This window comes from Poecilia latipinna, unplaced genomic scaffold, assembly GCF_001443285.1.
Source record: "Poecilia latipinna isolate Pla-1442-1.1 unplaced genomic scaffold, P_latipinna-1.0 Scaffold509, whole genome shotgun sequence".
NCBI lineage: Eukaryota > Metazoa > Chordata > Actinopteri > Cyprinodontiformes > Poeciliidae > Poecilia > Poecilia latipinna.
In genome coordinates, this window is record NW_015113125.1 from 99,946 (window position 1) to 117,102 (window position 17,157).

General features: G+C 39.0%; 2 protein-coding genes across 4 annotated transcripts; one reads left to right on the forward strand and one right to left on the reverse strand.

Moving 5' to 3' along the window:
- Window positions 1-253: 253 nt before the first annotated feature.
- luc7l3 (LUC7-like 3 pre-mRNA splicing factor) lies at window positions 254-6,754 on the reverse strand. Of its 2 annotated transcripts, XM_015040404.1 has the most exons (11): window positions 6,656-6,754; window positions 5,227-5,293; window positions 5,108-5,147; window positions 4,874-5,018; window positions 4,671-4,745; window positions 4,466-4,570; window positions 4,109-4,270; window positions 3,678-4,027; window positions 3,079-3,305; window positions 2,438-2,646; window positions 254-921 (listed from the first exon to the last, which is right to left on the reverse strand). In XM_015040404.1, the coding sequence occupies exons 1-10, from the start codon at window positions 6,752-6,754 to the stop codon at window positions 2,471-2,473; spliced, it is 1,446 nt and encodes a 481-aa protein (XP_014895890.1). In that variant the 3' UTR covers window positions 254-921; window positions 2,438-2,470. The 2 variants fall into 2 exon arrangements, with proteins under 2 accessions (XP_014895890.1, XP_014895889.1); XM_015040403.1 differs by having other exon boundaries at window positions 254-2,646.
- A 1,595-nt stretch (window positions 6,755-8,349) lies between these two features.
- On the forward strand, window positions 8,350-15,864 carry ankrd40 (ankyrin repeat domain 40). Of its 2 annotated transcripts, XM_015040406.1 has the most exons (6): window positions 8,350-8,923; window positions 11,299-11,447; window positions 11,610-12,266; window positions 12,569-12,750; window positions 13,810-13,891; window positions 14,271-15,864. In XM_015040406.1, exons 1-6 carry the CDS (start codon window positions 8,790-8,792, stop codon window positions 14,312-14,314), a joined length of 1,248 nt encoding a protein of 415 aa, XP_014895892.1. In that variant the 5' UTR covers window positions 8,350-8,789; the 3' UTR covers window positions 14,315-15,864. The 2 variants fall into 2 exon arrangements, with proteins under 2 accessions (XP_014895892.1, XP_014895891.1); XM_015040405.1 differs by having other exon boundaries at window positions 8,355-8,923; window positions 13,810-15,864.
- The last annotated feature ends 1,293 nt before the right edge of the window (window positions 15,865-17,157 follow it).

Consider the following 17,157-nt stretch of genomic DNA (forward strand, 5'->3'; position numbering starts at 1 on the left):
TACCGTTTTATTGAAAGAGGATGCCCAAAGTTGTCCATTATGCTCATTCATTTCTTGAACCAGTCTTCTTCATCAGCTTCTTCACCTTCAAGTAATTGGGTCTGCTACTGCTGGTAGTGGTACCGGATGCACTTGGCGTATCGCCACATTTGTATTCTTTTCCTGTCTTACCAAGCATATTTCAAAACATCTATCAAATATAGAACTCATCACAAAGAAAAAAAATCTCCCTCCCAAAAAAAAAAAACAAGACGAGATTTTACCTTTTAATTTAACATGACAACATGTACATTAAAAGCAAGGCAAAATTTAAACAAATCTTTAATAATGAAGAGCTTCAGATGAGAATTAAAATCAAAATATTTTACATTTATGGGACAAGAGCAATAGCCATGAGCTCAAAGTGGAGGAGGAAAGAAACACTCCCTGTCAAGGATCTTACATTGTACATACGCTTTTAATTGAGGTTTTTTAAAAAAAAAAAATAAAAAAAAAGAGGTCAGAAGTAGAACCTGACAAAATGAGTACAAACCACGAGCACTGTTTTTATTCAATTTCCACTAAATGCCAAGAAACATAGGACGTGTAAAGATTTTCAACAAAACAAAACAAAAAAAAAAAGCCCATTAAGAACTTTTTCTACACTTTCCACGTGATATCTGGCTTTCATCTATTACCAGTGAATCAGATGAATACGAGATGAACCACAACTGCCTTTTATCCAGCCAATTAAACAAAACAAAAAACTAAAATCAAAGTATTAACCCTCTCTCCTCATTGAGATATATCATTTCATGGTTATTTATTAAATAACCCCCTACACATCTGTGGTTCACCTTGTTTGTAAGCAGCGAAGTCAGGTTCAGGGTAAAGGTGGGCGTGCTCTTCAGTTTCTTCCTCCTCAAGACATTCCAGCTTCCCCTGCAGAGCAAAACGGCCACAACAAACAACGTTAGCAAGGGTCCCACGACATGGGCTTGTAGCAAAGACAACAAGCTACGCAGGCAAATGTTTATCTGCTGCTCAAATATGGTAATTTGTTTTGTTTGTTTTTTTTGGTGGGGAAAAAAAAAAAGAAGAAAAAAAAAGATGGTCCCATTAAACTATAAACCAAATAACAGTTTAGATTTCTTGCATAAACACTGCAGGTTTTGAATACATTTGGCTACTTTGGTATATTTCACCTGCTTTACGTTAATAAAAACTTAGCATTATTTTAATGACAAACCTATATAATATTCCTTTCGCCAAAGTGGAAATACGCCTGACATGTTGGAGAATTTGAGCATAATAATAATAATACTGCGGACACGTCTGTGGCAATTTCAGCCAATGGCAAAAGGACATGAAGGTCGTCTCAGATTATTCATTCAAATAACTCTTCTTCCCCCAACGTGTTACCAAATACAGCAGCAAATCAGACAATTAAAAATATACACACGATGGATACATGTTCTAAAAGAAGTAGCTAGTTGTTGTTGTTTTTTTTTTTTTTTTTTTATAGACAGGCAACAGCATTCAGAAATGGATGTGGGTAGAGAAAGGAGTACCTGGGGTGAGTACCTGCACAGTTTGACAGTCAGAGAGTATCCAAGATTTTTAATTTGCCCTTTTTCTCATGTGGGTCTCGCTCACAACACCAACGCTGTGTGAGGTATAGAAGTCAGCTGCAATTCATCCGATAAACCCTACACCTCCAGTTAGTGTTGTTAAGACCCCCCCCCCAGAGGCTATTCCCCCCCCCCCCACCCCCCCAAAAAAAAAAAAAAAAAAAAAAAAACACAGTGCATGGCATTATCAGGCACAGTAAGCTGGAAAATGGGCAAACTCCCAAAGGTAAAATCTGAACATGTAGGAAACACAGCCACTTAATTTCCTCCCTGAATGGACAAAACAGCAATTACTACGTTTTCCTGTTTCAGAGTAAGAAAAAAATGTAATGAAAAGTAATAATAATAATAATAATAATAAAAAAAAGGTAAAAACATGTATATACAGCTAGAGAAATTTGACTGGATCTGTCATTTCTTCCACAGAGTGAAATTAAACATCTGCAAGGATCAAAAACCGATACAAAACGAGGGGTACCTCTGGGCATGTTTGCTCAGGGCTACACTGGCCTTTCCCTCTTGGCTTTGTGTGAATGTTTTCTACTTTCTTCTCATTCATCGGGCCTAGTCCTTCATCTTCAGTGCATACTTACGATGCACTAATCAAAAACAGGATAAAGATATTTGCATATAGTACATACGACAAAAAAAAAAAAAAAAGGAAAGGAAAAAAAAATCATAGGCATTGAACTGAACATAAACAGCGTGGGAAATGGAAGGGGCAGAGAGGGAGGGGTGGAGGGGAGGTAGGAGGACTGAAGGAAAGGGGAGAGAGTGTGAGAGGGAAGGTCGAGAGCCAGGGGGAGTGAAGAGGAGGACGCACTTACCTGAGCCTGATCTGAGGTCCTATCAGATCAGTTTTAATTGGACTGAGTGTCACCTTCAGATTGGAGGAGCTCTTGCTGGCCGTTAAGCAGAGGGGGGGAGGAGGAGGCGGCAGCCTCGGTCTGCATCGGTTCCGGCTCCGACGAAGCCTTAACGGTGGCCGCGTCGCTTTCTTTCTTAGAGCTGCTCTTCTCCTCTGTCGCCTTACGGTCTGACAAAACGGTACAGGCATTCAGCGGTTGACCGATTATTACAGTCTGAAAATAACTCGCTGAAAAAGCCTGTTATTCAGGCCAAAACAAAGTAGAACATAACGCACAAGTAGAAGTGAAAATATATATACTTTTTTTTTTTTGCTCACAAATGTAAACCTGAAAAGTAGGATTTTTATTACCACTGGGCTTAAGTCTCTACCAGCTTTCTATCTCTTCCATAAGTTTAATTATTCTTCTGGGGGAATTAGCACAAGCTCAGACTCCAATAAGCCATTTTTGATCTTTACAGATGTTTAATTGCATGATGGATTAAAACTAGCTCAATTATTTCCGTTTGCAGGATTTATCGTTTTTCTCTTTCTACCAAGAACTGGATGACAAAAATCTTCAGTCTGGTGCTTTTTGAGCTGAGGAAAACAGGTTCCTACCTTTTTCTTTTGATGACCGCTCTTTGTCTTTGTCCCTTCCTTTGTCTCTGTTTCTGTCTCTATCCTTGTCCTTGTCTCTTTCTCTGTCTCTGTCCTTGCTGCGGCTCCGGCTGCGATGGCGGTGGGACTTGCGCTCTGAGCTACGCGACCTCCTCCTGTCGCGGCTGCGGGAGCGACGTTTTCTGTCGGATCGCTCGCGACTGCGCCTCCTCTCTCTGTCACGACTCCTGAAGAAAGAGGGAGAACGAGTTGAAGAAAAACTGATTTTTACACACTCAATTTGAAGTGAGACATATCGAAGCACGTAATGTAAGCAAGTCTTCCTACAATGTTCTTGCTTTGAGATGGCAAACGTTAACCGATTTCGTCACGCCAGTTTTCGGATTTTCTGTAAATTCTAATTTTATTATAGTTTAAAGTCTGTTGTTGGGGGGAAACGGTCAAAAGTATTGTTCTAAAATCCTTTTCATGATGCTAAATATCTTTTTATAAGAGTGAAATAATTCATCCAACTGAAAATGTTAATCCCATTTCTTAGCTGATTGTAGATATAGAGAAAAAGAAGAAGAAGAAAAAAAAAGCATAATAATCGACAATACCTGCTGCGCTTCCGTTCCCTGTCCCGGTCTCGGCTTCTAGACCGCCGGCGGTCGCGGGATCTGCTGCGCCTCTTCTCCGACGTTCGGCTGGAGTGGCGGCTGTTGGAGTGGCTTCGCCTGGCCCGTCTGTCGCGGTCCCGCTCTCGCTCCCTTTCCCTGTCTCGCTCCCTCTCGCGCTCCCGCTCTCTCTCCTTCTCCCGTTCCTTCTCCTTTTCCCGCTCCTTCTCCTTCTCTTCCTCCTCTTTGCGCTTCTTCTCCCGCTCCTCCCTCTCGCGCTCTCGCTCTTCTCGGTCCCGTTTGACAGTGGGGCTCTCGCCTGGAGGGTCCTCAGAGCGACGTCGGAGTTTTTCCTGAGGACACAATTCCCAACTGGGTGAAAGTCGAAACCAAAAGCATCCAAATTACTTCTCTTAGGCATTTCATAATGTTACCTTAAGCTCCTCTACAGTAGACTTTATCTTAGCATAGCCCATGTGTTGTTTGCCCATTAAGTGATCATCCACCCGGGACTGTGCGTCACCCACGATGAGGAAGGCCCCACACACCTCACACACCTCCATCTGTTTCTCCTGAGCAGCAAAGCTCTCAATAGTCTTAAAAAAAGAAAAGAAAAAAAGCAAAATATTAGTTTCACCCCATAATTAATAAAAACGTAATTCGTTTTGGATTGATGTATTTCAGCACATCGTAGGATAAACTCTTGTTTGGAAACAAACGGTGTTACACAAGCAACACCTACTATCTTGAGCTGCATCGGTAGGCCGATTAGCCGGCGTTAGCTGACTCACCGAGGGGGTGGAGCTCAGCATCTCCCTCTCCTCCTTCAGCTGCTCCACCAGCTTCATCATTCCCTGAGCCTCCTCCACACGGCCCTCCGACCCCAGTTCCTCAATCTGAGGAAGAGAAAACCCATGTTGCAGTTTATTAGCTGAGAAAACAGGAAATCTTGGTAATCTATTACAATTCAATTTTATCAACAAATTAGTTGCAAACCTGTAAAACCAGGTCTTCTATCTTCTCTGTCAGAACTTTAACTTTCTCTTCATTCTTTCCAGATGGACCCGGGCCCTGAGGGAATAAAACCGCAATATCTCATGCAAACAGTGAATTTGTTTTCCTGTGTTTTTTTTTTTTTTCACAATAGGTAAAACTGCATATTTGTGTGAAAAAAAAAAAATTATGATAAAATTACAAACCCCTGCATTTTGCTGAGCTTGGGAGAGCGCAAGTCGAGCATGTCCTCTACGAATCCGCCGCTCCACTTCCGCCAGGAGAGACTGCAGATACCGCAGGAATTCTCGCTCGTAGCCTTCTTTCATAAACCGAGAGCTTTTCTCGTACCTGTGGCAAGAAAGAAGTTTGTCAGGTCAAAACACCCAACTGGAAAAAATAAATAAATAAAAAACACTAAAATCTTCAGCAGAACTTACAGTTTCCTTAGATTTTCATCATGGATTTTCTCACAAGGACCTGGAACAAAACAGAAATGCCTCATTACACTACATTATTACAGTATTCAATTATTATTATTCTTTCTTTAGGCACTTACCCAAGTCAGAGCGTGTGTTTGTGAACAGCTCCGCTGGGCAGAAGCCACACAGATAGTATCGACAAACCTAAAGAGAAAAACAGAAATATAAAACTTTTTTTTTTTTCCCCCCCTTAAGTTTATATTCTAAGGACTATTCATGAAGAATTGTAAAACTCTGAAAATCGAGGTTTTCATTCATTCAAGTCGAAAACTATTTCGGACATCTCTTAAGCATAATCAGTGCAAGCACACGGAAGGAGAAGTGCACACTTTTGATTAGTATAATTCAATACACAAACAAAAATAAAGTCAACTTTACTCCAAAGCAATTCAGATGTCAGTGTTTTTGCATCAAATGTCACCAACAATAATACAATATTTCCCTCTGACCATATTAAAGAAAATAAGAATCAGCAGATTCTTTAGGTCGGAAAAGGAACTAGTCTGCGTCTTCCCATTTTGCTCAAATTGCTTGATTATGCTAAAACCCGCACCACTGCCTTAAAAATGCAACTTTATTTGGCTTCTTTAAAATACAAAATGTATAAAATGATTCGTTATCCATTTTTAATTAAAGTGATGCAACACTAATGTGCCAAAATTAGCTTGAAGTGTAGATTTATTATTTTCAAATAAACTACATCTATAATTTAGAGATGTGAAATATCCATGTAGCAAAAACAAATCCGAATTTAAAAAAAAAAAAAAACATATATTCTTTTTATTTCCTGGCATAACAATCTCAGTCACTGATTTTTTTTTTTTATAATATATATATATATTTTTTATAAAACATATAACTAATTTGGTTATTTGAATAAAACACCGTAACAAGCCAGCTCATTTTAACATCTGAAAAACTAAACAGATTTTTGTTTGAGGTTTTAGAGCAACATACCAAACATTTTCTGTGACTTGGATAACAACTTCTCACTGGTTTCAGTGTAAAACGAGGGAAACAAACTACCAACAAACTTTAGCGGTAGCTCTCATTTTAAACCCACACGTGATCTTAACACTCAGAAATTTCTTTCAAGACATAAGACTTAAAGTTACTTATTCGAAGTGCACATATTTGAGAAAAGTGTCTAATCTGACAAAACTTGATTATGACACATCTAAAAGTATCTCTCGGGTGTCTTGAGGCTTTAAAAACCTTGTTTTAACGAGAGCGTTGCCATCCTTCATTGTGATCCACTGGCCTAGCCTAGCTTAAACCGTTAGCAATTTCACGTTAATACCGCTAACATGCGTACCTATACCGCAGTGTCTCCTAAGACCTAATTAGAAAAAAACGTTTTAAATTAAACTTAAAGCGAAAATCCCAGATGAAGAAGCCAGTCGAGTCCCAAACCATATAAGACATGATGCTAGACATCACGCATTGCCTAAAAAAATGTTAGCTCATCACATTTTCGAAGCTAAGGTTAGCTACATGCTAACTTACGCTCTCGTCATCCCATCGCACGTTGGAGCGCTTCTCATCAGGGGCCAAGTTTCTGTCTCTGCCCATTAACTCATCGAGTAACTGGGCTGCAGACAGCATTTTGATAGAACTGCGGTGCCTTCTTCTGGAGTACCGCTGTGTATCCCGAGGAGCCTATTTATTCCAAATACAACGCTAAGTATTTCTAACCAAAATGGCAGACGCTGTAGCAAGCAACAACGCCCGCTCACGGCTTGTCTATGAAAAGGTCAGTCTGAACCGGATGCAAAAACGGATGCAGAGTTCAGTGAAGTCCCACGCATGGTCCCACTGTTGTGAGCAAATGTCTTATAAACTGTGCAATTATTTATTTATTTATTTATTTATTTTGCATCTTACAGATTTTTTCTTCTATGATTATTATTGCTTTTATACTTAATGTTTCAGAGCATATAAAACCATGACAAGAGTACACACAAAATGTAATTTTGAAACTTCAAGTCAGACAACACAGCTTACCACTTGCTTGCTTCAACGTCAACAATGAACCAAATAAGGTAAGCTGTTTACAGCATGAATGGAACTGACTGAACCTGAATACTGTCTGATTTGTAGAATCAATCAAGAGATCATAAAACCTTTCTGAAAACATAAAATAGGCTAAAATATATCAAAAAGCAACATTATATTGGCAAACAAAACTGCGGAAGAGATGAGGAAAAAATTCAGTGACATATCAGACTCTAAAATGTTACAGGGCTTTGGAATCTACAAACATTTCAATTCAATGACTCATTTAGAACTTAAAGAACATATAGTTCATTTATTAACTTTGTGTTCATGTTAGGACAAATATGAAAAGACTTTAAAACATTTTTAAAATGACCTTGTCAAAGTTCAGACTTAAATCTTAATTAATTGCTGTGGCATGACTTTGGGTCAGTTTCGCCTTAAAATAAGGGTTTCGTTTGTAAAGTAAATGATCAAATTATACCCTTCTTTATCTATTCTATATCAAAATTATGGCCTTGACTGGTTAGCTTGAGTATTTGGTAGTTAGTGTTTACTCTTTAGTGCACCTTCAAAAAGGTTAGCATTTTTTACATTTCATATTGCCTCTACTAAGTTTATCATCACAATACATAGCCTACATTTTTAAGTTTGTGCCCTGGAAAATTGATAGTAATTGGTTGACTGTCAATCACACTTTATTGATCTCATAGGAAAATTAAATGTAGCTTATGCAAGGCTTTTCATAGTTATTCTAGATGCTAATGAACAGGAATGATCGTCTCTTACTGTTTCTAATTATCAAAGAACAACAACAACAACAACAAAACCTGATTATGTTATATCAGATCTAGGGTAGCGGCTGCCCTGGCATGTGGATATTTATTTCCCTCTAGTGGTCACATTTTGGAGATGCAATAGTCATTTACCTATATTAGATTGTAATAAACATTACAATAATTCGTAATGTTTATTTATATGTGTTTTATTAGTGTGAATGCTGTAGGCATTCGTTTAAAAATAATTCACAGTTTTTTTATATATATAAATAATGCATTAAAAAGATACATATACACGTGTAGTTTTAATAGGCTAATTTAACTCGTTTTTTTTTTGTTTTTTGTTTTTTTTTAAAGATCGGATTTATTTGTTAACCAGACAAAGTTGTGAAAAATATCAATAAAGATTAATGTAACAACAGTATATTGAGCTAAAATATGAGAAAGTGGAACCAAATACCTGGGTGCATAATGTTGTCACATCCTAACCCCTCCGACTCGACGAACAGGCGGTGGGTGTTTGAGACTGACAGGACACCGTCACTACTGTCTGAATGACCCGGGCTGGGTATAGTCATTGGTAGTATGACATGAACTAACACCATATTTGAATGTTGAGTGTTTAACTCCAGTCTGAGGATTTGGAGTACTCTTCAAAACGAAGTTACGTTAGCCGAAGCTATTTGTTGTCACAAGCTAGCATCCCCTGTCAAGCTAGCCATTAGTAGGTAAGGTTAGCCGGTTAGCTGACCAGTCTCTCAGCGGGACCTGTGCGGACATTACTAGCGAACACAGTGTAAGACCATATTATTGGCGAGCCACTTTTGCCGTCCTATGGTCTCACTCCGCTAGCTGTTTGTGCCAAAATGTCCACGACTTCGTTGGATAAAGAATTACAGGAGCGACTGAGAGAAGCGTCTGCCATCGGGGATATCGATGAAGTGCGGTCGCTGGTGGAGAGCGGGGTGAATGTTAATTCACAGAACGAGATCAACGGGTGGTAAGTGTTTCTAGTAAATTACCACAGTTTGTGACTGACTTTTTTTGTGCTTAGCTTCACCAATTGAAACCCTCGTAGGAGTCACTGAGCCAAGTGCGTCGTTGTAGGGATAAAAATGGTCAGCGTTATCCTATTAGGCGACACTAAGCCTGTTAACCAGTCAGCCTTGCCCCTTTTGCTTCTCCGACCCGTAGAGCTCCGAGTCTGTCGAAATGCCCTTTATCACTCTGGATCCCAGTGTTGCTTTTATAAGGATGCATGACTTCAAATATATTATTTTCTACAGTAAAACTATCACAACGGATCCAAAAGGATAGCATGTTCAAGTGGGGCTGGTGTCATTTATGTTTTCTCTCTGGTTCAACCCACCTGAATCAAAAAAAAAAAAAATGGCTCATTACCAGGCCTCTGCAGAACTTTGACATGTTGAGATTGAGTTAATGGAGAGCCGCATGTTAAACTGGTCCTTGAGAGCTGGAGGTGGACACCCATTCTATAAAGACTCTGGATCGAATATGGTATCAGGTGCATTTCAATAAATTAGATTTCAAATTTTATTTCAGCAATTAAAATGAAAAATGTTCAAATTCATTTAAAATATTTATTAGAATTCTATTGCTAGCATTTGTTTTTCTTTTAATTGCAGTTGTTATAGATTACAGATAATAGAAACGTAGAAGTTACTTTCTCATATAATCAGACAATTACATAAGCAGTGTTCGCAGTAACTTTTTAGTTACCAAGCTGGCACATGTGGGAGTGTCTCAGGGAGGACATTTTTGAAACATGTAGGACAATGTTCTCATGTACTACAGATTTGTATCTATTTAACAGTGGGTATTGTGGTGACCTCTCACACTTACATAATTCACACTGCACCTTAATCAGGGTAGATTAAAATTTATTAGCTACAGTAAATTACAGCTCTTTAGTCCTGATAAGACATGTGTGTGTGTGTGTGTGTGTGTGTGAGAGACTTGACGCAAGGGATGCCACAGCTGAAGCTCGTATCCTGGATACGTCTGTGTGTGGTGGTTCTTGAAACCCCTGCAGCAGTGCAAGTCTTGTAAATCTCCCCCTAAACCCTCGAATATCCCCGTTTGTGCACCTTTTTTATCACACTACTACCAGGAGTGAACCTTTGTGACAGCAGTCAATAGCCAAGAGTGTGGCCATAACATTAGCATTTCTTTGTTAAGTTTTATTTATTGATTTATTTATTTTTACTTGATCCTCTGAATTGTCCCAATTGTCTGAGAAGCTGTATTACAGGTTCCCATTAACTGTAAATCATAATCATTAATTGTTGAAATATAAAACTATGTTATCATTTATAAAATCATAACCTGTTAGGTGATATGCTCATTTATTGAGGTGCACCTGTTGATACTAAAATACATTAAGCAGACTCGGTTGCACATTTAAAGAATTAGATGTAAAGAATAAAATTAAGCAGTATTTTTAAGAAAATGTAAATGTCCATAAATCTGAAGTCTAAATAAATAAACTGGTCGACTGTTGGTTGTCTAGCTCAAAATACATGTTCTTAACCTATGTTTTAAAATCTTGCGAGATTTTAAAACAGCGAGTATGATTTAACATAATTTTTTTCCAGGTCCCTGACATCAAATGGAAAAAAAAAAAAAATGCAATTGTTTAATTAATGAAATGAAGCCTTGTTTGAAACTCTGGATGGAGAAATGTTTTTGTTTTTACTTGCTTGATGTGATTGCATGCATTACTATTAATCTGAACAACATTTTGCATGAAACAAGTGATGAGACTGGTGAATATAAATGTTATATAGACAACAAAAATCGTGATGAACTTTGAGTGGCGTTAAAAAAAAGGTTCTGATGACCAAATTCTAAATGAAACAACTTATTGTGCAAAACAAAAAGTTTACCAAAGATGTGGCTCCCATTATTGTGTTACAATATAAGTGATCAAATTATAGAGCGTTCTCAAACACCTCTGGTAAACTACACAATGTTTACCAATAATCCCAAAGGATTAGGAAATTTTACTTGAAAGAAAATGTATAATATTTATCTTAGATTTTTGTATAGCATAATGCTAAAAATACCTCGAGTTAATGAATTCTTTCCAGATGGGAAAGAATGGTTGGCATTACAATGCGAGCTTTTTTTTGTTGTTGTTTAATTAAACGTGACACTTTTAGTTTCAGTTTAGAGATAGCTCGTCTACACTGCACCATCTGGATATATTAGATTTTCAGGTTTCATGGTCTAACAGCAGCCTGTTTGTTTTTAAATGATAAATGTAGACATATTTTTCTTAGATTGTTTAACAAGGAAGCTGCCGAGCATGAACGGATGGAATAAGCAGTTTTGCTTTTCGATTTCTTCCACCAGGACATGCCTGCACTGGGCTTGCAAGAGGAACCATAAGCACATCGTGTCCTACTTACTCAGTTGTGGAGCGGACAAAGAAATCCTCACGGCTAAAGAGGAGCTCGCCTCTCAGCTTACATCTAAACCAGAGATCAAGAGACTCTTGGGAGGTTATATCTTTTTTTATGTTCTTCTTGCTCTTATCATGTTCCAGTTTTGCTATGTTCAGTTAAACCCCATGCCATTATTTGAATAAATATGTCTATTAAAGTATCATCTTTGTCATTATGCCAACCCTTTAATAAATAATGATTGTCTGTGCACTTCCATAGTTGAGGTGGAGGAAGTGCCTGAGGTGAAGGAGCCTGAGTTACCAATCATCCCAAATTACCTCTCCAACCCTCCCTTCATGTATTCCAAGATGGACAATAAGTCAGAGATCCTCCAAATCCAGCCCCTCACACAGAACGGCTCTAGAGATTACACCGAAGACACGCAGAGCGATTCGGCCTCACTGTCCTCCACCGACGAGCTCCAGAAACCCCAGAGCATGGTGTGTGACGGGCCCGCCCCTTCACCAAACCCCGCCGTCAATCACAGCCAACCTCCAGCCGCTGAATTCATTCCTGTGCCTGAGCAAAACGGCGTGTCGGCCAGCATGGCCTCGTCCCACAGCCACACTGTTGTGAACCACACGGTGCCTATTGACCTCTCGGTGGAGCCTCACCTGGTCAACCATGCCGACTACTCCCACATGGTGGCCCACAACGGTACTGTGAGCTCGCCTCCGCTGGCCTCGCCGCGCCCAAGCTTGACCGGCGGCGGTGGCGGCGGCGGCACACAGGTTCAGGCTCCGGTGGCCGGCGCGAACCCCACCATGAGCCGGCAGCAGTCTATTCCACAGCAGCTGAGCTACAACCAGGCCAATGGGCCCATGCCAGCGTTTCAGCCTTTCTTTTTCACCAGCACCTTTCCTGTTAATGTACAAGGTGGGTTAAGCTACTACTTGTTTGTTGTTTCGTCTTTATATGAACAAAATACTGAATCAGCAGCATCCAACTTGCTGAAGCAGAAAAGGCTCTAAGTGGGTGTAACATCACCTAATGTGACCTTTGACCCCTACCATAGAAACAAATATGCAGAGAAGTTTATCTGGTCCGACAAGGTCGCTTTGTTTTATTACACGACGATAATAAACTGGTGACTCAGTAATCCTGAGATCCCATTGTGTCTGTTAAATAAGCCGTATTGTGCACGTAATAAGGAGGTATCGCTCGCTCTTTTCTTTTAGAGTTGGTTCTGAAGGTTCGAATCCAGAACCCAAATGCACGGGAGAACGACTTCATCGAAGTAGAACTGGATCGTCAGGAGCTCACCTACCGTTCCCTCCTGAGAGTCTGCTGCCGCGAGCTGGACATCAGCGCTGAACATGTGGAGAAGATCCGCAAGCTGCCAAACACCATGTTAAGAAAGGTACAGCCGACAGAGACGTGCTGCGCTGCGGATCATGTCCTCATGCGTTGCTATACATGTATTGTTAAAGAAAAATTCTGTCTGCAAATCGAAGTGTATTTAAATTAGGGCTGCAACTAATAATTATTTTAGCAATTGATTATTATGTTGATTAATTGAATAAAAAAAAATTCTGCAGATTTTTCATTTAATCTTTTGAGACTTTTTTTATACATTAGAAATACATTAAAATAAGAAAATACACATTTTATTGGCTGAAATGCATTAATAGCAGTCCATTATTGAACGTTTGGTTGTTTGTAGCAAAGCATCCATCTATAGCTAAAAACATATTTCTAACATCGGCATGTGAAAAGCTTAACCCTTTCTACTTGTCTTAGCATCAGTATGGTGTTAAGCTAATTTGTTGATTCATTTCTGGATAATAATTGGGTAGCAAAAGGTTTTTAATAGGACTTCAAAAAAATTGAACCAGGTGAATCTAAAATTATACCACCTGAGTTCTGGGTATAACATTTTTATCAGTTTTTTTATATATATTTTAAATGCAAACCTTATAGAACTTTTGTACAATTTAAGACTGAATGTGTTGTTCTTTTACCAAGTGGGACATTCATTTTGAGTCTTTTTACTCCAGGTATCCATTAACAGATTACTAAATTAGTTGGCAATTATTTCAATAATCGATTCACCACAGTTAATTGTTTTAGCCCTAATTGAAATTACGTGATTAAAAAGTCAACCATTTCTTCTGAACATTGCTTGATAAAGGTAGTATTTTTAAATCCAATTGTAAAAGACAGAACCACAGGCAAGCTTCCTAAAAGTCTATTACATTAGTAATATTACCGCAGTAACTCAACCTTAATTTCAAAACTTTTTTACTCTCCTTAAACACTTAAATTGTCCTAATCTAAGGTCGTTGTTTTTTTCAAGGTTGGCAGCTCATAGTTGAGAAACTTACACCAACCTTTCTCAAGACAACATTGTCATTAATGCACTGGTGTTTTTATAAGGCAGCAACTTCTTTATTTCAACCGATTTGTCCTTCCTGTTCAGGACAAGGACGTGGCTCGGCTGCAGGACTTCCAGGAGCTGGAGGTTGTGCTGGAGAAAGCAGAAGGCCTGTCCCTGTTCTCTGGTACGGGGAGCCTGACAGACAGGCCCTGCTACAACATGAAGGCCTCTCGCCTCACTTACTGAAGCAAACCCAGACCCAGAGGTCTCCCTGACGACGACGGGCTTCTGTAGCTTCCCTCGAGCAACCTCAGATAGTCGCCCTGCCCGGCTCCTTTGTTCCAGCTTTGATGTTTGACCAATATTCCAGCTGGGATTTGTTTGTACAACTGTAGCTATTGTCCTCCTCCTGTCCTCTTCTGGGCCTGCTGCTGCTGCTGCTTTAGTGTACCCGAATCAGTTCCAGGTGAAAGCTGATGCATGGTATCCTTGAATATGTGCAACGTATTTGACCCCTCTTTTTTTCCCCTTTATCATGCCCTCCCACTGCACTTTGTGCCAAGGTGTAAGTGGGTCAACAGAGGGGGACGTTGGCTTGTCTTCCTAACGGGCTGGATTCTGCGATCGCCTTATAAGGACAAGTTTTTAATGTGGAAAACTGGCCAAGAGGACATCAGGAAGGATTAACATAAGATCATCATCAGACCACCATGCCTGATGAGCTGCAGCACTGTGGACCACACAGCAACTTCTGACAGAATGAGCTACAGTCATATCCGATAGTCTTGGTTGTGCACACATGCTCTTTGCATAAACCATAGTGTCTTCTCACAGACGATATCTGTTATTAGCCAAATGAAAGCAAAGTTTATCTCACTTAATTAGGAGTAGTACATTTATTGGCCTCAAGTATATTTTCATCTGCATCCCCTCAGAGATGATTTAAAGAAAACTTATTTCCCGCTTTTGAAATAATTCAGCTGTACACTGTGGTGAAGGAATAACACCGGAGCTGTTTTTTTTATTTTTTTTTGTTGTTGTTTCTTAACATAACACTACATTGCTGCTACTGGTTTATGTTCAGCAGCCAGAATCATACTTCAGTTTTCAGAGCAGAGCCACATCTTGCATTCTGGTGGCAAAGCAAATGTGTATTAGGTTTCAACTTAAAATGTTTAAATCCTGCCTTGTCTTAAATATTTTTCAATTTCTGTCAATTTTAGTGTCGATTTAGAATTGAGACCAAAAAAGAAAGAAATAAACCGAACTAGCCAGCAAAGATGATAATGTCACTAACAAACCTATCACTGCTTTAGAGGAGAATGTAGCTTTGTTTTCATGTTTGTTTTCTCACAAATGCTAAAGGAAAACATACAGATTTAGTTTTCTCTTGGAACTTGGCCATGATATTCTTTGCTCTTGTTGAGGACTACGCATAATATAAATATCTGTTCAAAGCCACTCTGGTCCTCTTTTTGAATCATTATTTCAGATCTAACATATTTGCCTTTGACACTTTTTCTAGCTTGACAATTTAAAAAGTTCACTTTGAATTTGACTTGAAGAATATCTTGAACGCTGAGGAAAAAACATATTTACTCTAAAGACATACACTTGTGTTAGTTAGCGGATTTGTTTACGCTGCCTATGTTAACATGTTACTGGGGCTCCTGTTTAAAGTTCAGCAAATGGACACTAAACATGTCTTACAATCAGCATCTTACCTTGTGGTGAGAGTTCAATTCTCTGAATCTACTTGAGCCTCTAACTCTTTGTTTTAATTTGGGTTTTAGGTAGTGTTTGTGTGTATTGTTTACCAGCTTGGCCGGGTTTTTTTTTGTTTGTTTGTTTGTTTGTTTTGTGTCAAAAAAATCTGCAGTTGTGCAGGAGTTCATCACCGAAAGACCCGAAATGCTTTTGTTGAAGTGCAATGTGAAGGAAGAGGAACGTGTTTCAGTAAGAAGAGAGGGACGACATTATGAGAAGTTATGCCACGCGCGAGAAGCTGGAGCTTGAAATAACAAAGCAGACATTGTGAACTGAAACAATGTATGCTAAGTGAAGTTTGCTTTTGTTTTATTTTTTAAGAAAATTTGACTTTGTGAAAAGGGGATGCCTATGTTGTGCTTGTTGGTTGCACATTATTTCAAAAAAACAGAACACAGTTGGAATTAACCTATGCATCCAGAGTCTGATATTTTTATATACAGTAGGACCTGTATACATGTACAAATAATCTAATAAATAGGCACTGTTAAAATTGTGATTTTGTTCTGGAAACCTTTAACTGTTCTTTGATAAAGCATGGTAAATGAAACAATCTGTTTTCCTCATCCTTTATTTTAAATGGACTGTATTTTATGTTTTTCTTTTCTTGTTTTCCTTTTCATTCAGACAGAAGATTGACCATTTTTTATTTGAGTAATTCCCGACAACATAACTTCAGCAGCACTGCTGGAATTTTCAAAGTTACCTTGTTCAATCTGACAATAATCAAGCTCAGAATATTTTTTAATGTATCAACTATATAGATATTGATAATGATCTGTGTCAGATTTTCAAACAACTGAGAAACTTCAATTAATAGCTAAACATTTAAATATAGAGATTTGGAATATTTTGGTGCCAAAGTACTATTTGTATAGTGTATTTTTTTAATCCACAAAGTGTCAAATTTAATCACACCAGTTTAAAAGAAAGCAACAAATTAACATTTCTATTCATGTTTTGCACTATTATTCTGTTAGCACACCCATTGTGTTCAAGTCTCAACCAGCTGATTGTTGATTTCGTCTGAAATTGTAGAAATGACGCATTTATGAGATTTAGACCAGGTAGTTTACTTAATATTTTAAGTTCTTCTGTTTTATAGTAGGGTGATGCTTTGCATCAGAGGGTTCATTTTTGCTACAACAGAGTAATAATGCTAAACACACAACAATAACTGGGTTGGGAATAGACGCAGCAGGCTAATGTTAAGCTACAGTGCTCATAATTATTTTTGAAGACCTGAGCATTTTAGAAGAGTTTGTTGAATTGCAGGAATTGCACCACCTTCCAGCTGCAGGGTGCCCTGCATGTTCAGTCAGTCGTCACATGCATCTGCACAACAACCCACTGTTGTGTGACCCTGTAATGATCTTGCAGAACATGAGGCTTTGTTGTGTTCCCTGTCCGACTTAAAGAACACAAACAGCACCTACTTTACGGCCACATCGTCACTGCTGTATCTGTGAAATGAAGACATTGGTGTTCACGCGGTGACCAGATGTCCAGGTGATGCAATGTGCAGAGGACAAATATTACAAAATCTACACAGAGGGTCGCGAGTACTGCGCCTTCATACAAAGGACGACGCTACGCATGGCCAGTCTCCTGGCCTTGCTGTGTTTCTGTTGGATGTCTAGGCTTGCAGCCGTGCTGTGGCTGGATGTGTCCCTCTCCTTTGTT